This window comes from Haemaphysalis longicornis, unplaced genomic scaffold, assembly GCF_048455015.1.
Source record: "Haemaphysalis longicornis isolate Haplotype H1 unplaced genomic scaffold, Haemaphysalis longicornis Haplotype H1 scaffold_10, whole genome shotgun sequence".
Lineage (NCBI taxonomy): Eukaryota > Metazoa > Arthropoda > Arachnida > Ixodida > Ixodidae > Haemaphysalis > Haemaphysalis longicornis.
Window position 1 is genome coordinate 39,304,146 of NW_027526204.1, and position 21,810 is coordinate 39,325,955.

The 21,810-nt window shown below is 44.5% G+C and overlaps 1 protein-coding gene across 1 annotated transcript in view; it reads right to left on the reverse strand.

Moving 5' to 3' along the window:
• The window catches only part of LOC144159793 (ATP-binding cassette sub-family C member 2-like), a 148,667-nt gene that overhangs the window by 106,452 nt on the left and 20,405 nt on the right, over nt 1-21,810 (reverse strand). The window contains exons 5-10 of the mRNA XM_077691477.1: nt 15,143-15,274; nt 12,701-12,768; nt 9,022-9,138; nt 7,374-7,508; nt 5,735-5,888; nt 3,275-3,532 (exon numbers count right to left, since the gene is read on the reverse strand). Of these exons, the coding sequence (XP_077547603.1) occupies nt 3,275-3,532; nt 5,735-5,888; nt 7,374-7,508; nt 9,022-9,138; nt 12,701-12,768; nt 15,143-15,274 (864 nt within the window). The remainder of the gene's footprint in view (nt 1-3,274; nt 3,533-5,734; nt 5,889-7,373; nt 7,509-9,021; nt 9,139-12,700; nt 12,769-15,142; nt 15,275-21,810) is intronic.

Genomic DNA, 21,810 nt, shown 5'->3' on the forward strand with positions numbered 1-21,810 from the left:
GCTAAACGTTCGAGATAAGCTGAGTTTCGGGTAAAGAAAAATGCCGAAAATGTGCAGCCCAGTCACTGAAATAAGAAGTAGTGTTGCTAACAAAAGCTCTACTGCGCCGGAGCGGTTTTATTACCTGTGATACCCCGCACACAAGTGGCACCACCACGGGCGCCACGGTGACGGACTCGCTATCACTACCACAGTTTCTTGACACATTCGATAGCAAACCGCCCGGCGGCAAGTATTTCACAATTGGCGTTCACGACCGCGTTCGGCGCGTAGTGGGAGCTGAGAATTCCTACAGATTCCTTTTTAGGTGATTGTAGTGGACTTGGACTATTGGGCTGTCTGCCAACAGTTCGAGAAATCTGTGGTCCTCTACAGAAACGTTTCGACATAAAATGGGGCGAATACATAGTGCCTATGAGAGGCAAATGCACTGTGAGAAACATTATCGACTGAATCGATATTTTGAAATATAAGGCTTCGAAGTTACCGAGGGTTTACTGTGCTGTCGTCCGTGCAGCGCTGCGAATAAATTGCGACAGAATGTTAGTCGTGACTTTCGTCTGGTCATTTGTAGGTGCTATAAAGTAGTAGGTACAGCATGAAAGTATTAAAATGGCTGCATTTCATTGCCGTATTCTGTCTAGGCAATACCTGTTTTCAAAGCCGTCGGATATCTTTACATTGAATTAACACAGTCAATTGGAAAAGAGTTGCATCTGTGTTTTGCGATGGCTTTTAACATGAACTATTCGTGGAACACCAGTTTTTGTCGCAATACTTGTCGCAGGAGCTCCAGGAGAAACGCTGCATCGAGCAGACACTCGTGCGAAAGTACGATTTGACAAGCTGCGATGATGCGACAAGCTGCGCAGCCACGCGAGAGCAGGCGACATGGTGTTTAGCGCTGTTCTGGCAGGATAGAATCTGTTTTTTTACACGCCGAAGAACTTGCGCTGAGTCAAACGCTCCTTTCGTATCCCTTTCACACCACGCATTGCGGACTAACATGTTATCGCTACTTTTATTCTGATAATGAATTCATAACAAGCAGTCAAACCTGCAACTATACAGGGTGGTGTGACGATAATTGGAACACTTTAAAACATATTTTCTGAGCAAACCACCAGTTTGTTCGCGCTCAAACTTCGCACGAAAGACGCATTGTGTGGTCTATTTTCTTTGACACCGGGAACAACGACGGTACTTACCTGATAATTCTGAAAATAAATAAGAACGATTTTCGCCTATGGGAAAACGGCGGCCGATTTGGACCCCCGAGGCAGCGCAAGTTGATCTTCGAAAGACGGCGCCACCTGGGGTACAGTCAAACCCGATTATAACGAACCCCGATAGAGCGAATTATGCTATATATCGAACGAAAAATTTCAGTTTCGAAAATACACGCGGAATATATTCCTTATAACGAAGATCGCATGTGATATATCGACCTCGGCGCGTCTAGGATTGCCACCAAAATGCGTGGTTTCGGAGCGGCTATCGAGATGTTGATTGCCGGCGATGGGCGTGTTGAGCCTTTCATGGGGCGACGTGACTCCCGGCACTTTCCGTAACTGTTAACGACGCGGCTGACTCACGATTAAACCCTCTCAGTCAGCGAGTCCGGACCAAGATGGAAGCATCGGCGAACTATGAGAAAACCTTGCCAACGTTCCCGATGCTGAGCTGAAAGGAGTGCCCTTCGAGGATTGCCTGAATGTCGACGACGACGTTGCCTTCACTGTGCGCCCCTCGGACGCCGACACCGTCACCGATGTCATGGCTGCTGGCGCTGCTGGAAGCACCGAAGAGGCGGAGGATGTCGCTAGTGAAAGCCGTTCGATGCTTAATGAAGCGCTTTCGGCTGCCAATGTGCTCCACCAATATTGCTTCGATATTGAAGGACATGGACTGCAACTGATGCAAATGATGTCTCATGTAGAGAATGCTGTGCTAGTTGCCGCCGCCAAAACGAAATTGTAAACAAGAATCACCGCTTTTTTGGGAAAGTAGCTAGTTACAGCGGAAAGTGGCTTTATTGCTTGCAATAGATAGATATTTTCGTGTATACCAATGGCATACTTTATTATGTTCGTTTTGCATGAGGGGATGGCAGGACGACGGGGGGGGGGGGGGGGGGGGTCCCGCGTATTGCGAACTCGTAACAAAAAACTCGTTAACTCGTAATAGGCGGGTTCGGCTATTTCGAAATATTTAATATATCGAAATAAACGTGGCGGATATTGCAGTTCTCTATAACCGGGTTTGACTGTATTCAGAGCAAAACGCAAGTTTGAGATTCATGGTACGAAGGAGACCAATGGCGGAGGAGACGATCAGAAAATGCACTTAGGAAGAAGCCAAATGAGCTAGCAGACGATCGGAAAACCCGCTTTCACATTTTCTGATCCTCTGCTACACCATTTGGATCCTTGCTACCGCGAATCACAAAAGTGCGTTTCGCTCTGTATGCCCCAGGTGGCGCAGTCGTTCCAAGAACAGCTTTCGCTGTCTCGCACGTACAAATCGGCCGCCATTTTCCCATAGGCAAAAATTGTTTTTTTATTTTCCGAATAAACAGGTAAGTACCGTCGTTGCCTCCCGGTGTCAAACCAAGCAGACCACAAAATTCGACTTCGTGTGAAGTGTGAGCGCGAACAGAGCGGCGGTTCGTTCAGGAAACATTTTTAAATTGTTTCAATTATCGTTGCACCAACCTGTGTGTTTTGTTTTGCCGAACAGCTTGTTTAGACCTTCCCGTTGATCACGCTACGTTCTTTTGAATCGAGTGTTTACATTCTTTCCGTTGACTGCCTTGTGTCATCACGAGTAACTTCTTCAAACTGCACTCTTTTTCCTTCGTCACGAGTTCACCTCTCTTTTGTAACTTTGTTTGTCAGCTTACAATATAACACATTAAAATTTAAGTAGGTGACGTGAAATAGGAAAATAGAAAATAGACAATACGTATGGTGAAATAGAAAATAGAATATAGGAAAAGAAAAAAATAGGAAAAGAAAAAAAATAGATATAGAAAAACAGGTTTTCTGATATCGGCAAATTCCGCAGGCGTTAATGGTATTGCATTGTTCCAGTAGTTGCTCCAAGAGGCAAGGAAGCAAACTGCAGGTACATTTATTACTGTTAAAGTATGAATCCTAATTAGGATCTGGCTAGAATACGCGACAGTCAATGCGGAGCTGCCTCGCTAAAATCATCCTAAATGTTCTGCTATAAATGGCGTCTCCAGTAGGATTAGCCACAAACGTTAGCTCACCTGGAGATACCGGAAAAAGGGAACTGAAATCCAGAAGCCCCCGAGCGCTACCAGCAATAGGGCCCCACATCCAAGCGCTGGCCAGAGACCCACACGAACGGTGAGCATGTAGAGCAGGAGTGGCAAGGAGAGTAGCCCGGACAGTGGCAACAAAAGCAGCTGGGCACTGAAGCCTAGAGTAGTGCAGTCCACGCTAATAACGGACATGATGTAGCCAGGCGAGACTGAGGCGCGAGCTGCAGCAGAGTATACCATGACCTGCGTAGACAATAACCTCATGTGAAAAGACCTGAAAACGTGGCTCTGTGCTGGACGTTTTTGTGGCACGATATGAACCAGGGCCATCCAGGAAAATGGTTTTCACAATTTGTTTGTTGCAACTTCACCCAAATGTTTACTTTGCCGTCTCGTTTGATAACACAAATATAGCAGAAATCGTAAGGGTACCTTTTTCTGCGGGACACATCAAAGCACCGTCGTCTTCAATATGACATCGGAGCGATGACATTAGTCTTATTCTCATAATTGTAACCACTATCCCCTTTTATTTGCGATATTGTTTCTGCTAGCACCCTTCCCAATTAAATAGGATGTTTAGGGAAATACACATCACCGGCGTACGTACCACTTTAAAAACAAGACCTGGCCCGACGTGCATTTCGAGATGACAGACAATCTTTGAACACGTAGAGTGACAGACAATCTTTCAACACGTAATACGCACAATTGCGGGACATACTCTCCTTTTGAAACACGAAGACAGACGACTGCCTAATACATTTATCATCGGGCTTACCTTAATCAGAATTGCTAAAGGCAAGTTTGCTAGAGGCAAATTATACTCTGGACAATATTTTTCACATGGAAGGCACAATGTGTTTATACAAGCCGGCGCCGCCGTTCTTTTCACCCAATTGTGGCGCTCTGCTCGTGCATGCAACGACTTGCCTGAGTCACATGCATGCCCCAGTAAGTATGATAGTCACAAACAAAACCAGCTCTCGCTTCTTCTCCATTAGACTTGCATGAAATTTTGAGTCTAGGCTTTATTTATAAGTGACGGTAAATGTATCGACGGCCTGCACATAATGATAACTTCAGACTGAACTGATGTGTCCTCGATTTGCATATAAAACGCCACAGCGCGATCTGCCAGTGACAACAGACTACGACTTACGATAAACACCTGCACAAACCAGCGGTGTCTGCCCCAAACGCGTGTGTGGTTGGCGATAGCGCACGCGGCATTATTCGGTTCAAGGAGTGCGAGTAGTTTTTAGAACTTGCACGCTTAATTTAACCCCTGTGTTCGGCGTTTCTGACTTCTTATGTATCAGAAACTAACCGCACCGGCGTGGTATAGCAGAGAAACGTCGGTGGACGTCTGGTAATAGCGGAGCTAAGGCTGTTTACGGTAACTATCTTTATAATTTTTAGAAAACAGCTAATAACGCTTTACCCAAAAAGGTCTCTTAATTTTAGTATAAGGGTGCCTGCGACACCTTCAAAAATGGTTGATCACAAGGTGTGTTGATAGAAAAAATGAACAAAGCTCACACTAACGCGTAGAACTTCAAGGTAGCGAAGCTGTACGCAACCTTCACGACCATCACGACGGTTTAAGTCCACGATTGCAGCCGATTTGCTTCTTCGTTGCCGCAACGACCTGTACTCCATCATTGTTGCTATAAGTGTGACCTTCGTTCACTATTCAGGAGGTGATAATCATTCGAGATCACCTTGGAGGAACGTACGATATCACGTACATCCAGGATGCTTGAGTTTGCGTTTTTTTGCCAATTTCGGCCAATCTACCCAAGTGAGTAGGCTTGGATTGACGAGAATGCGCAGGAGACGCTGGGCGGACGTGTAAAAGCACGCACACACAAGTGCTCGGCTTTTCTTAGAGCCGTTTCTCAATAGCTAGACAACTGTTTTTGAAGGAGCCGATTGAGCGGTTGGGGTTGACTTTATCGATAACACTTATATTATCTATTGGCCCATCAAAGCTGGGGTTTGCAAGAAGGGATATATATAATTGCATTCAAAAATTTCTTTCTCCCTCAGGTCGTTTGAATTGCTAAACGGTGCTGATTAATGGGTAATTCGCGTTTCATTCACGACGAAGTTTCCTTTTACAGCCTCTTTCCGGAAATAAGTATTTTCAAGTCCCCACGATTTAACCGTTTTAGCCCTGGCCAATCCCCCCTTGTGGGTACGTGCCAAAATATTTGAGGACATCATCATCATCATCATCATTTACTTAGATTTGGGAAATGCCAGGCGGTCGCCGCGAGCCCGCACTCACGTGTGCGCGCCCGGTAATTTCTTGATATTTGTAACAGCGAACCTGAACAGTTACGATTTGCTAAGCAGCTTCCCTCTTAATATGTTCCATAATTATCAGAGGGGTTATTTTAAAATAATTACGCAAGAGTAATGGAACGACCAGGAACTTACCGTGCGCATAATGGCCCCTTGACAAAGTACTTGCACTCGCTCAGAAAAGCGCTGGCTGCTGTGGTTCATGTAGCACACACAGGCTCCTTCCCCAATGCACGTCGCCACAAAGAGACACACCATGGGTGCCAAACTTGTACCGGTGATCAGCGCCCTACGAAAAGGGGAATTAGTTTCTCGAAAACTATACCCGAGGCTTCAACTAGCAGCAAATTTTTGTTTACGTTGATGCATTTATGACTGCGCACAGGTTTGCTACTGCGCCACTGAAACGAACCCGGTTCAAAAGGCCGTCTTTTGGTCGGAGAAGCTCCAACTTTCCAAGCTTTCCGTTTCCTGTAGGCTTAGGAAGCGTTTGTTAGTGTTACATGGGGCGGTCCATTGAAAGGATCGTATGCAGGAAGGCACAACAGGCGAGGCGAAACGACGCGACAGCCCCTGTGTCGGCCTCTTGACCGCAGTTCAAAAATCAGTAGCTTCTAGAGTACTGCAAGGACCCGGGCTGACCCAAAAGCCTTGTCCGGCCCGCCCACTCCGTGGGCCTGGCCGCCCCAAGCGTTTGTCGACGGGCCCTTGCCGGACCAAGGCCCTAAGCCGTGGTACCGGGCCGCGCTAGAGCTTGAAGTCATGGCCCTCGCCGTAAATATTGCCGACGTGAATTATAGGAAAAAGCATTATTGGGATTCTTCTGCGTTCATAACGACGCGTTTCCTGATGTGAATTCTACAAATTGTTTTGAAACCGTGTTTTGCTAGATGGGTAGTCACTGTACCGTACCTTTAATGGCATTTTCTGTGATGCATCAGCCATTTATAGCGGGGGGTATACAATATCAAAGGTACGATAAAAAGGAATGCTGTTGTATGGAAGGAAATGATTCGGCCAGCGTAGAGCTCTGCCCCTATATCTATGTATACGCGTGTTTTCCCGGTCGCACACATAGAAAGGCAGCTGCCATGGCCTGGAATCGAACTCGCGTGCTTGAGAAACAGGGCCGTCGAGCAACCACTGCAGGTAAAACATTTTATTGCATGTACATCTTCCTGGGTCGAAACGCGGCTCAAAACATTTTAGCATACCAACTTGTTGCCGAGACAACCACGTGACGTTGCCAAGAATTTGGTCATCAAAGGTGATGGTGTCTCTTATGTAAGAATGCGAGCTATTATTACGCAGCTGTGATGTGAACTGAAGACGGTGGAAGCTTAACCCTACATTTTTGCATTTCAATCCATTACATGCAGTACAAACTACATGCTGTGTCTGATTGCCCGCGGTGATGACACTCCACCAAATATCATAAACTGCGAATGAAAATCTGACGTTCACCTCAACGAAGCAGTATACCTACAAAGGTAAGCTGTACAGCTTTCCCAAAAATGTCGAAGTTGAAGAAAAATTCGTCCTTTTCCCGGATTTGTTTTCCTTTGCGGAAACGTTCCTCTGCAGAAAGTTACCCCACCGTGGGGATTTAGCATTAATCTGGCCAATTAGTTATTCGAATTTCCTTCAACCTCCCCCTGCCTGGTTCCGCACACGTGGGCCCTCCCTAGACTCGAAAATAAATGACCGGGCCCGGGCCCGTAATTAAAGATATAGCACACCTTTGTCCTCCACATGTCAAGGCAGGGGTACTTACTCGAGAACGAGCGCTCTGGAGATCACGCAGAGATGGTAAGCCAAGCCAGTTGCCATGATCCAGAAGCAGTCGGGCCACAAGACGCACCAAAGTGCGAATGCGAAGCGGCACTTGCTTCGGGATTGAGGCCCGTGTCTGTGCAAGACCAGATTTCAGCGTTACGATTACCTCTGCTTGATTCTGAGTGAGAGAACGTGTAAACCGTACATGTTTTCTTTGGCATTCGGGTTGGGTATTCGAAGCGCGCTTACTAAAAGTGCAGAGGGTGGTTTTCCTTTTTTGAGAAGCAGTGAGCAGCGTTTGGTTGGAAATGATTGCTCCGATGATCTGAGTTCTTTCTCCTCAGCTTACACCTATCTTATTTTATGCAAATTCGCAGGTGAGAATACACAAACGAAGGCTTAAATAGGCGCAAACTACTAGTACCCTGCTTGCTTCGGTAAACGTGGTTGAAAACGAAAATAGGTACAAATAGTCCTTGTGATGCATTATGGGGTAGCCCGGATTGAAATGTGGGTTCAAATAGTTGACACCTCCAACCTCAAAACAATTACCCGTTGTTGTTGTCAAAAAGTGTATTCGCCTGTGAAGGAGCCTCTCGGAAACGTAATGTCTTAGACATCAGCTGCAATTGGTTCAAAAATGTAATAATAAATTATTGCAGTATGTCAAAGAACTTCAAACTCGAGGAAGTCGTCACAGATTACTTCGCATCAGCGTTCTACTAATACGAATATTTTCACTTGATTATGAGGTTTCACACGCCAGTGCTACAAAGCCGATGAGGCACGCCGTAGTTGAGGGCTCTGAATTCATTTTGACCACTGGCGGATCTTTGACGTGCGACGAAATCTCGCACACACGGACGTTTTAGCTTTTTGCCTCCATCAGAAAAGCCTGCGCCGCGGCCCGGAATCGAAGCCGCGTCCATGAGTTTGGTAGCTCAAGGCGTTAACCTCTAAATTACTACAAATTAAGGCTATGTCTGGGAATTCAGTGAAAGACGATGTGCATCGCACGATTTGGAGAAGCAAGGCGTCAATTTTCTTTTTCTTATGCTTATGTTCCTCCGAAGACACCATTGTTCCGCGAGATCCTTCCTGGGCATTGTCTAGACCGCAGTTACGTAGCCATTTCGTTGATTAGTTGTCCTCGAGAACTGTGACGGATCCAACCTACGCCGAATTCATACAGTGTAGTCACCATTGAAGAAAGACGTTTGAAGCTTGGCTTCTACAGTGGATGCATCGCTATGTTGTGTAGCGCACAAGCAGCAAGTGTTCTCTCCGTGTTATACAGGATGATTATCGAGAGGAGATACAGATATTTTCACATGACCCCGATAGAAATAACGGATCATCAAACATATGGTTTTGTTAAAGACCAGTATATCTCCACTCACGGCCAAGACCACCAAAACCGATCGCCAAAATATGTAGCGCATCGGCTGACCAAACTGCCAGGACACAATTCTGTTTTTTTTTCGATAATGCATTATTGCTCTTAATATTGCAGATCTCTGTCGCAGACCGCTCAAATTACTGTAGCTTTTCGCGGAACTCGCAGAAAGAACGTCATTTGACCGCGTTCACCCAAAACAACGCCAAGGTAATTTAGGACACGTTCTTGCCCCACAAATGACACCTACCGCTTTCCAAACTTTTCGTATAGCTTCCGGACTATCCGTGCGCATTGAGTGTGTACGCTTGGTTTTAACAGCATAGCAATGTCGGTAGGGGAACCGGTGATGATGTTTTTGAGGTTTCTGAAAGACAAGAATACGTTCATGTTAGAGATTAACACAAAGCGTTCCTCGCTATTTTTATAAGCTGCTGCATGAAAATTTGGTAGTGTTGCGCAGCTACCATGGGCGTCGGCCGGTGGGGTGAAGAAAAGGCACTTGCCCTCACACCCCCAATTCACCCTGGAACAATTTCCCCACCCCCTCTCCCTCCCGCTCTTTCCCCTCATTACAATAAATTTGTACCCCTCAAGACAAAACCATGCCAACACTTATGGGCGCTACTTTGGTCACTGATTTGATTGTGGCTGGACTTGGCAGCATTCGTGAGTCAGGATAATGTTGAAATTTGAGTTATAACATCGTATACGGTTGCTCGAACTCTACTTATTATATGTGCCACAGTGTGGCAATGACGATTCGTTTGCTAAGACATCCAGGTTTTGGAAACCTAAGCAGACGCTTTGCAGCTGCAGGCATATATGTTACTTAAACTACACGCTTTCAAACCAAACAAGGAGCCAATGAATGGTAATAAGCACTCCATTAAGAAGGTAAGCATTAGATGCATTGAATATAAATAATGCTGAATGCTTCAAATTTGGATAGCGACGCACACCCACAATTTTCCGCAAAAGAATAATGCAATGTGTTACAAGCTATCTTTAAGCAATTCCTGCCTACCTCGAAAAAAAGTCCCATATATGCATCTAACTTGTTCTTCAAAACATGAGCAACTACGTGCGTGATTCTAAGGCATCTGCCTAGCTTCACGTCGCCGCGAAAACGAGCGCTTTTAATACTAATTTCAGCTCGTTACTTTGTGTTTTTTCTTCACCCTTTTGTGCTCCGCAGAACTCGTTTCGTCCTTTCGCTGCGGTGAAATTCCGAGGGAACGAAATGTTTTTAAATTAGGTTGCTCGCAGCTCTTTTAAAAACAGCCCGTAATACAAACAGCCCGGAAAACAAAATGTGGACCATTGCGCAAAAATAATTCCTTTTTAAGCAGGTGTTTTTGCTAGCGTCACTCGTTTATTTGTGGTGTCAAAATTACATGGAATTACAACCTCACTCAACCGTCTTCCCACATATGCTTGGCCAAAATAGAATGGGACTGCGGCGTCCTGGGCCTTTCATCGACTGGTGTAGCATGCGGTGCCTTTTTACCTGGGATCCTTATTCGTCATGCCGCAGCACGAGAAGATTTTGGCGGACGTACTTCACTGCTTCTTTCATTCGTACACTCGCTTTATTTTTGCCACAGGTGCGGATACGTCCATACAAAGACAAAAAAGCCAGCTAAAAACGTTACCCCAGTTTTCTTTTATAATCAGTACTGAAACTCCACCAGTCTGCTTAAGTGTTTATAAACAAGCACCAATGCAATTTCTGTTATATAACCAAAAATTCACAAAACGGTACGCTGCTGCCAAACACAACTATTCCCTTCCCGAATTGTCACTTCTCCGGGGAGCTGCCTCCTCCACCAAAAATGCGTCATTGATAAGCCTGCCATGCATTGCCGCTTACAACCTCACTCCATCGCACTATTTCGTTTATAAAGCGTGATTGCAACAACAGTTATTAACGGTGGCACTGCCCCCTCGCTCTACGCGAACTTGAGAACTATAGCTCCCCGTTCTCCAAGCATACCAATGACCAGATAAAAACCCTAACATAAACTGTCCACCTAATTCTTTAATTTTCTGGAAGCCACTCTTCAGCCTACTTAGATCATGCCACATAACCCCAAAGACCCCCTCTCTCTATTTATGTCTCTCTCTCTCTACCTATCTATATGTCTCTGTGTGCGTGTATGTGTTCCCTGCCAAATCGCACTCTAATGTGCAAGTGAAATGTCCTGTGCACCACAAGTAGGCTAGCCTCACACATTCTACACACAAATTATACAAACATAGAATCACAAATTCTTCAGAAAAACCTTCTGCCACCGAAGAGGCATGCACAATTTCCGCCTGTGAAATTTTGTCATCACTGCGGAGCCTTTCACCGAAGATAATGTGATTTACGATAGACACAGCAAAGTTGTCTTGGAGGTAGTTTCAAACTGCGTAAGGGCGAAAAACCTCCTTTGTTGTGCAGAATCACTTGTGTCCAAACTATCAAAGATAACTGATACAGCTTTCCGCTTCAACTGCTCCCGTGCACACCATGCCTCCTTCCGCCCTCCGCCCCAATAATAAAATGCTTGCAGCAAGCATCGCATCACTCTTGCAGCAACCCAAGGCACCGTTTAGACATTTCCCACTAATGGTAATTGGTGAGCAAATGGAGCTGCCAGATACCCTGTCAAATTAAAACCTCCGGGAAAACCGGATGTTCATGTTTTAAGCTAGAGAAGCCTCCGAACTCATAACTACGTGGCAGGAAGTTATTATCTTGGAGATTGTTTAAAGAACTTCCGGAAACTAGGATTAACGTCAAATTTTTTTGTTTTATTTTGATGCTTTTAATACAGTTACCTATGGTTTTGCCGTCTTCTATGCTGTTTCGGTCTTTCATTTTAGCATTTACGTCAGACAGCTTCGGGTGTTGTTCAACCTGAATTGTATACAAAGTATACAAACATAAACAGCAGATGAGAGGAAACGGTGACTGCGGCATTTTTTTTTTTGGTCTATTAATTTTCATTGTTCATATATAATGGCATGAGGCGATTACAAACTTCATGCGCTATTGCGTATGATATAGTCTTGCTGAGTGAAACTGCAGAACTTCTGCAAACGATGTTCGAGCAACTACAATGAGAAAGCTCGGTCGTGCGGGCGAAAATAAATATTAATAAATTTAAAGCAATGAGGAATACGCTTGCCATAAACGCCTCTTCAGCTCAGAAAACAAAATGCTGGAAGACGTAAAACAATATAACTACCTTGGAAAGATGGTTAGGGCTGACCCCAACCACGGGACAGAAATCCCGGGCAGAATAGGTATGGGTTGGCTGAGCACTCGGAAAGCGCTCCCAAAAAACAAAAAGCAAGCTGGCGGGGCAACTCAAATGAAAATTTTCCAAGCAGTGCATACTGCCCCTTATGACATACGAAGCTGAAAGTTGGAGCCTTACTAAACAATAAGAGATCAAACTTAGGTAGCCTCAACGGGCCGTGGAACGAATAATGCTAGGAGTAGCACTCAAAGTAAGGAAACGAGCTACCTGGATCAGAGGACATTCTAGAATAGAAGATATGATAGTTATAATACAGTCAAGGAAATGGACTTGGGCTGGCCATGCAGTGAAATCCACCGACAACCGGTGGACGATTCGGGTAACAGAGTGGATACCAAGAGGTGGGTCTACAAGAAGGGGACGGGCATAATTCCGATCGAGGGAAAAATAAAAACATTCTGGGGTAAACTGTGCACTTGAGCGCCGCCGGACAAGAGGGGTTGGAAGTCAATAGGAGAGGCCTTCGTGCTGCAGTGGACATGACGACTACGCTGACGCGGCTGACGACGACGACGACGACGACGATGACGACGGTGATGATCATAACGATGATGCTTTTTATGATAATGGTGATGATGATGACTATGATGATGATGATGATGATGATGATGCGCTCACCTGTATATTGGAGCGCAGAAAAAGGCGCCTAAAGGAGACCACGACTCTTCCTCTCCAGTGTACTTGAACTGTTCAGAAACAGAGGAAGAAAAGGTCAGTCCCATTTTTATTTGGAAGCCCTTATAGAAAGATTGTAGTGACACCATCGCAGTGCGTGGTAGATAAGATCAGTAAAGCCCATATTTCTCTCGTCCCTAGACCGCTAAGTGGGTTGAAAATGAACTGATTAGATGTTATGAACCGCTTTGTGAATTCATTCATTCTGTACTGAATTTACATTGATATAAGGTTTTGGTGCCTGCATAGAACCGCCACGTCGTGCACGTCTGCCTGCATTTCTCTTTTTTGAGCAATTATCTGCCTTTGTACGCAATGCTACTAGAAAACGAGAGCTTGCTACAAAAAAGAACATTGGTGGCAATGGAAATTTGGACATGAATAACATAACATTTACGAATAATACGACTTCGCTATAAAAAAAAGAAGTATTTTTACACGAGGCAAATAGCGAAGATCAAAATGCCCCTTGGTGATAATCAATATTGTATACAGAAGAGCACAGGCACGATTTTTCCCAAAGGTAATCAACATAAAAATAGGCTGGGGACGTACAAGCCCGGCTGAACGCTAACGTTCATTTAGGGAATCTTGGGGACGATACATAATAAATACTGGTGAAATTACTTTCCTTTTTAAGCTTTTGGAGTCTTTGGATTCTTCGTGAAAACACCACACGATGTAATAGTCTATGTCAGAGCCTACTAAAATATCTTTTATTACGTGAAAATAGGGTAATTCCTATTTGAAGAACCTACAGGCAAGAATGCGCTGAAGGCGATTTCGCCAGTATAAAAGAAAATAGTTCTTGAATTGAAGATAATAATTCCACAAAGATTCGTGAATATTTCTACCCTTTGGAGTGTTTGTTAACTACATAATACGCAATGTTTAGAACGCAATGGTTAGTACATAACTTTGCTCTGAATTCATAACCCGCCTTGCAAATTCTTTTTTTTTTACATTTGCTTATCCCCCCGGGTGTCGAAACATTTGGCAATTTCCGTAAGTGCGTTGTACGAAATGACGTCGTCATATCTGCACTGTTATTTTTGTAGATATTCCAGTCGTCGGCAAACAGATTCATCTAAGCGTGTTTGTTTTACCCGTGTTCTAATAAAAAAGAAAAACGCAAGAGGCAAAAAGTAACGTACAGAACGGCCTACCGGACATAACTAAATTTAATGCAGAACAGTATATTGGCCACCGAATTGAAGTAGTGGTCGTCCAAATGACGGTTTATTGACTCACCCACAATTTTGTAAAGTTGCAAGTCACCCAGAATTCCCTGCAGCGTATTAATATTTGGTACACAATGAACGAATAAAGTTGTCTCATATATGAATGATAATTATGTCAATTAATTTAAGCTTATGAATCCGCAATGCTAAACGAGTCTCAGTTTCGGAATAAATGGCTGCAAAAATAAGTTTTTAGGGAAATAAAAACTTTTTAACAGCAGTTACCATGCTCTTCATACGTTATACGCTCCAATAATTAGGCGACGGCCAAAGTTAGAAAAATCGCACGAAATTCACAACAATCAATAGCTTCGCCATACCTTTATGAGGCAAGTGTGTTACAAATTTTTCATCGTTTCAAGACATGACAATTAGATATCGGCATCCTAAAACTTCGTTAGGTACATTAGAGCGCTACTCTCCATGGCTTCTGGAAAAGCCGTGGGAAAGATCGTTTCTACCATTTTCTTAATATCGAGATTAAGTAGGAAGAAAATTCAATGCTATTCCACTGTATAAGGAAACTACCACCGGAACTCATTCTGGGTTAGCAAACTGCTGCCTTTTACTATTGGTATTACTTATATCTGCTTCACGTACATTGCATATATCTTGTTGGGCCGAGCTCTAGGTTCTGCGCAGTACAACGGCACGCATTCAAAGTGCGGCGCGTGAGCAAAAGCGAAAATTGGTGCGAAGGCGGCGGAAAAGCACCACAGGCGAAATTTGGGTGGCGGATTCCAAGCGTTACTTCGACTAGCCTACCTTCGACGCCTGCGCGCCCGTTGCCGCGTCTGCTCGTTTCGGCTCTCGTGCTACTGGAACCGATGCACTTTCGGCATTCAGCAGAAAGACGCACAAACCTTGGAGCCGTCCCCTTTGCGGTGTCATCTTGTCTCTGATGGCATGGTGTACTGGACTGCACTAGCCGAAAAGTGATAGTGGCTACACCAAATTCCCATGTTTTATGAAGAGCCTACATCGTTTTTATTCAATTAAAGCTGTAGCGACCACCATAAAGGATGTCCATACTGCAGTTTGTGGGCAGGAAGTGAGGTCTATGTTTATTAATTGTGCTCATTCTAGTTATTGAGCTGTGTGCGTTGTGATATAGTGTGAAAAAAATTGTGGAATCGCTTCATACCTTACACGACTTGAGGTTGTACACTAAGGTGTCTCTCACGCTGTAGGTGACCATGTTCCCAGTTGCAAAAAAGAAAGCCAGCATGTGGAGGATTACAAGGCTCTTTCTGAAGTCATGCTCCTCCGCATATATCTGTAAAATCCAAAACCCATGGACCCCCACCATCAGAAAAAGCACAGCTCCTCAGGAGGCCTAACAATCGCACGTCCTAAACGCCAAAAAAACCGGGTAAGTACTTTTGTGAACATGTTACGAAACCGGTGGCCATGCCGGCAGTAGGACTTAACGGTGTAGTTGTTTTCGCCATGATGAAACTACTCGCCTAGGCAAGATATCAGCCGCACTAGAACCACAGTTAGAGCAGTCCATGCTTTTTGAGTTTTCACTCTCTAATTTATTGCTTGTCGTCTAATTGTGTAACTTTTTGTTTTCAAGTTGCAACAATTTTGGTAATATCTGAAGGACCACATTTTCTTTTATCTCATTTACTTCACACATGTTTCGTTAATTGGGACGGCCGAGTGTATAGGGACTGCCGATTTGCACACTAGTGGCGCTCGAAGCTATCACCTCGTGGTTCAATATCATGTAGTACTGAGCCTCGAATTCCCTACAATCTAACTTCTAATCCGCGTGGTTGAGTGTTTAAACCAGAAAAGAATTCCACATAGTATTTGGAGCAGGCACAAGTTGCTGTGCAATGGTTATTTTAGTAGGATAGAATTCCTACACGACATGAAATACTTCGGACAATCTTGACTGCATTCATTTATACATAATGTGATATGGGCATCATGTAAAAAATAAAATGTGGTGCATCATGGCCCAATGTAGCAAGTTTGTTTAGTACCCATTTACATCTTCTACGCTGTTTATTGTACAGTAGTTTTTTTACGTCACTGGCAACAACTGTGCTATATTCAGCAGTGACCCTCCTCAGTGAGGTAGTGATTAGGTGGTTCAAGTAGCCCGCCTGCTGTGCTCATAAATGAGCGACACGTATAACTGCGGGGGAAAGTTTTGTTGGCACAAACAAACAAAACTGACACTGTTTTATCAGCTTGCTGCCTTTTTGGTATCCTAGGTTTTATGTAAACTTCCACGTTTGTTCGAGCCAATGCCTGCAGTAAGAAATGGTTTCAGTGCCGTACGGGTTCAACATCGCTGCTGTAGAAAAGCGGACCAAGCATTTTCTCTATTGACGTTGTACACACTGTGGGAACGAATGCAACATTCACCAAATACCCGCTGCAGTGTTTGATTTATTCATTGGCGGGATTTTGGCGGGATCTTTGTCCTGAAGCCACGTAACAATATTTACCAAAAGACTTCTGCTCATTTCAAACTTTTCACTCGTCAGGGTTCAATTGGTCCTCCTCCCTTCTACAGTTTTATGTCACAAATAAAGACCGGATTGCCAGGGTTACCCAGATCCATTGTTCACCACGTAACGCAGCATCCCCCGGAGTACTGTTTCAAGTGGCGGGTGGATGCGCCGTGAAGGCAGATGTAACTTCTTACCAGAAATTGGCATGGCCTTCTGCCAGTATATTACTTCGAGAGAAGCTTCCTGCTTCGGCGCCGTTTTGCGCCGTTGGGATGTAACTTATGGTGTGAAACATATTTATCAGCTGGTCTCCCATAAAGGCACTGTTGAGGAAGTGTCGTGCAATAACTGGCGTAAATGCTTATGAGAAAAGGACCCCTTAATATGCCCCACCCTCTGATGACATTTGCAGGATAAGGACACTTTGGATTGAGGAGGACACACTGAAACACACTGCATGACTGTTCTATTCGTAAATCTGGAAAGCCCGTTAGTCCACCTTCAAAATATCAAGCATTGAGTTTGCTCTACCCCTTCAGCAGCACCAGCCACTTGTTTCTCTGTGTTTTAATTTTTGCAAATAAAAAGAAACTAAGACCAGTTTCAATAAGACCGCATACGCGGCTTGCAAATACTACAGTCGCCACAAAGGATTATTAAGGTGAACGCTCTTTCACGCCTAAACAATTCCGCAAACACAGAAGTCCACGCTGAAACATACCTCGCAAAAACAAGGGGAGTGTAAGCTAGACTCTTTTCTTTCCCTATTGTGCTCATAGAAAACTGCTAGAAAAGAAGCGAGCAAGACACCATTCCTAATGAAAACTGGTAATCACTCATAAGGCGAGGCCCGCATAGTTTGAATAAAAGAAGCAAGATAATGTATTAGGTACCCCTCAAAACACATTGCTCACAGTGCCTTAGGAATTTATATGGGGTTTATCAAGTTTATCACGACGTTATTACGGTAACCAGTGCACGAGCTACCACGATTGCTTTAGTAGGTGCTTTTATAATCAGATCAGTTTCCCAAAGAATATCTTTAAACAAAATCGTTGGCTTTAGTTCAAGGGCAGCTGCAGTGTTTGGGGCATGCTGAAAACTCATTAGTGCTTCCTTGGTTATTATGTTTATTATGTGCTCTATCAGATGTGCCCTACTATAAGGAGAACCACTCGGCCGGTGTAGACATGGTATGGTACGTTGGCTCTTCGTGAAAAAGCACGAACGGGGCTCGGAAGATACTTCGTTCAGTGTTAACCTGACGTACATTTTCTTTTGTTTTCAGATCACTTTAGTCTTCTCGTACATGACTCAAAGCAGTACGCGGGCGTCCGAAGTGTGAAGTGTTGTAAACAAAGCAGGAACGTCCCAACGGCCATGTACGTTTATAAAACCTGATCATCACTCACCCACTACTTGGATCAGTTGGGAAAGCGGCTCTTCCCAATCCCTGCGGCCAGAACCTATCCTAAGAATTTTCTCTGCCTTCGTGTAGCTTTCACCAAAATTTATAGTCGCCCTGAGCATCAGTATGTGCGCCTAATGTCCAACGTAGTATGTGCCCCCTGACATCCCGATAGAATGTGAGGCGTCATGGGGCTGCGAAGTAAAGAACGAGGGCTTCTGGCGCAACATTTCGGTTGCGATGGTGTGAAGCTTGCCTCAAAGTTATTATTTGAAGTCTAGGGTCGTCAATGGGTACCCACGTATTGACGTACAACGAGTTTGACGCTGCTGAGAATCTCGTTTATGTCAACGTTAGTTAACCTAGCGGTCAGGTAACGTAGCGAAACTCCCACTCAAGTGAATTGGTTACGTAGCGGCCACCGTGACAAGCTCGCGGCCGCTTTCCCAGTTTATTGCAGCAGCATCGCCGCTGCTGTGAGAAGCTCACTGAGAATTCGCCACATTCGCCAGTACTGCGACATCAACATACGTAGCCGCGATCTCATATATGCAAGTGATTTGCCTTGCTAAGATGACGGCCGCCGTCACCTGGTTTATGGCATATTCAGTAGTTACCACAAGCAGCAAAATCAGCGTACGCACAAACAGCTATACATTTGTAAGGAAATGAGTACTGATACTACTGCCCCTTCCCATCCTCACTTCCCCGCATGGCCTTGTGGCCTTTCGTCTTTAATAAAGTGTTTCACTCACTCACTCGTAAGTTATCGCATCAATAAGAAAGCTGGCATTCGCCCTACTAGATTTACAGTTGCAATGAGCTCCCATACTATATCATCATCAGCAGCATCCTAGTTACGTCCACTGAGGCCACCAACCAACAATCCAGTGCAGGACGAAGGCTCCCCTAGTCACCCTCAGCAGCTCCGACCCTGCGCTGCTACAGTCCATTCTCTCCCTCCAAATTTCCTTACTTCGACTCTTCATCTTGTTAATGACCTTCTCCTTCGGCTAATCCCGTCCCTCAGTAACCACTCTGTTAGCGTAATTGTTAACCACCTGTCACTTTGTCTCATTATATTCTCAGCCCATATCCATATTTTTCTTTATTTGAACTGATATCTTCTACTCGATTTTTTTGCTTGATTCGGGAACCTCGTTTCCTGTTGCCCAGCATCAATCGTATCATGTATTGTTCCATGGCCGTTCAGTCGACCTAAGTTTTGTTTAGAGTTGTTTAGTAAAGCATCTAGCTTGCTCTCCATATCTCATCCCCGACAGCATGTATTCGGTGTACATTCTTCTTTTTAGAGGTAGTGGTTTCTTTGTTTTCATCATGTGGAAGTGCTTGCCAAGTGCACCCTGGCCCATAACGTTTCTGCGCCGACTTTTCGTGGTTTGATCATCACTGACCAGCTGTTCCAGATAGTTATATTCATCTATTCTTCTCATTGGTCCAGCGTTTCTTTACAGATGTTGAAAAGGATGGCGTTTGCGGCATGTTTATTCTTAACTTTACATTTATTTACTACACTAGGAAGACATAGCCTGACGACCATGTTTTCTGATTGTAGTTTCTGAGGCATTTCTGCAGGTGTTCGGCGGACACACGTAGCAAGGCTATATCGCCTGCAAACCCGAAATAGCTCCCGTATTCACCGTCTATCTGTAAACCTGTGTTTTCTCAGTATAGCTTTCTCAATACCCGCTCCAGACATGCTGTAATCTTCTTGGGCGGGGAGGTATCTCCCGGAAATTTCTGGCTTTGATTGTGAACGGTTACCCTGCCCGTAGATCCCTTATATATGTCGTCTAGAAGCCTTATGTCGGTCTCCTCAAACCGCCCGTCCTTTTGTGCTTCCAACACTGCTGCGGCGTGTACTGAATCAAATACTAGAGCATTGTCTCTAAAGGCAATGTATGGTGGTTTAGTATATTCTGCGGATATTTGTTATTTGCACACCGACATGAATATAATCAATTGTTTTTAAACCCAGCCTGCAATCTCAAGTGCTGGAAATTTATGCTGTCCGTTATACTCTTAACTTTTATCTTGACAAAAGAGCTTTAATATAGCCGAGAGCAGGCTGATGGGTCTTTAATTTGTTAGATCTTCTTCTGATTCAGAACTAGGTTAAGGTTTTGTCTATCTATGGGTACCTAAAACAACCCATCAAACAACAAGCAACCTAGAGGATTGGGACAACAGTGCAGCAAGATTTTTCAGTACAATAGCTCCACCGTCCTTCAGCCGATCCACGGTCACATTGTCGAAACCGGTAGGTTTGGCTCTCTTCATGGCCTTTAGAGCCTCTTGTACTCCCCCTTTCGTAACTAGTTGGACATCGCACGCTAAGCTTGTTTGCTCATTAATACCTCCTTGGGTCGTACAGATTGTACGTTATGTTTACCCTGCTCGTCTCTAAGCCGGCACATTTTACTTTTAAAAAAAGCTATTTTTTTGTTAGGTGCATTCGGCTTTCTTTTATTTTCATCGTTTCCTTCAACAGCACCATCGTGTATGCACGCATGTCGTACGTTTTCTTGTGACAATCAATGTGCATAGCACCATTATTCAATATGGTCCACACTACTCGGTACTTTCGTGTTCTTAAGTTTCAACATTAGTTCCATCGGCTCCCGAGTTAGTTTCTCTGTCTGTTTCGTACAGGCTGATTTCCGATCACCGCCTGCAGACTCTGTGATTGCCGTTGAAGTGTGGTTAATAATTTCTTACTATCCTTGTTTTTCCCGGTTATATGAACGATTTTAATTTACAGGCGTAAACTCCTACGGCTTGGTTCTGGCTGACTCTATGCTGAGTTTCTCACAGTTCACGAGTTACCTGTTTTTCCTTTTGAGATTCAGCCTTACCTTGCAGCCAGTCACTCAAATATCGCTACTCCTGACATTGTCTAGCAGATCCATATTTTGCGTAGTACCTGGGTTAAATAATTTTGGCTTTTTGTTATACCAGCAAAACTTTTCTGTGCCCATTCTCACTTTTTTTGTTTACGGTGGGATGTATTCTTTCACGCCTGGTTATTTCTCTCCGCCATCATTAAGTGTATCTCTTCGACCGTTGCGACAGCGTATTACAAAGTTACCAACTCTCTACCATTCGCTTCTCGCCTAATTTTGTGTTGAAGTCACCCATCACAACCCTGAACTGTGTTCTTTTCTTCCTCTATACAGATTCAAAGTCTTCGCAGAAACTGCCTACGGCCTCATCATCTCAGCTTGCTTTTGGTGCGTACGCTTGTACTATGTCAAACCTGTATCGCGTGTTTAAATTGAATACAGCGGCAGCGGCAGTTCCGTTAATGCTCAAAAATTCCTGCACGTTGTCTGGGTTTTTCTGTGGAAAAACAATCCCATTCCGCGCTTTTTCTTTTCTTGATGTCTTTGATAGCACTGATAATTCGCGCTAGGCTGTGATATAAAGCATTTTCCTGTGCATTGCCACTCTTAGCGTTATAATATCTCATTTATTGCACGGGTGCTCTTCTAATAGTACTGAGAAGCGTGCCTCCCTGGACAAGGTTTCATGCTCTGAACGTTGCCAGGTTGAAGTTCCATTTTTCATCGTAGGAATGTAATTGATGTGACTGAACATCTTTATCAGCCTCTCTCCCTTCAAGGACACTGTCTGTCCAGATCAAGAGATTCTTAGCTCCCCCTGCAGTATCGTTTGCCTCACAACCGCCGTGGTTGGATGCTCTACAGTTTCTGTGAACCGAGGGCCCGCAGTTTCATTGGTCAGTCATGGGAGGTGGGGAGCAACAAGTCTGCCAGGGTGGCCGATCCTTCTCTGGTGATGCAGCCCTGTTTGTGTCTCAAAAAGCCTTCCAAGCTCGGTTGCAGGCGATTTCACACTCTACTAAACAAATTTCGCCTGAAATGGCGGTATCGCTTTAAACGGACGCTGAAG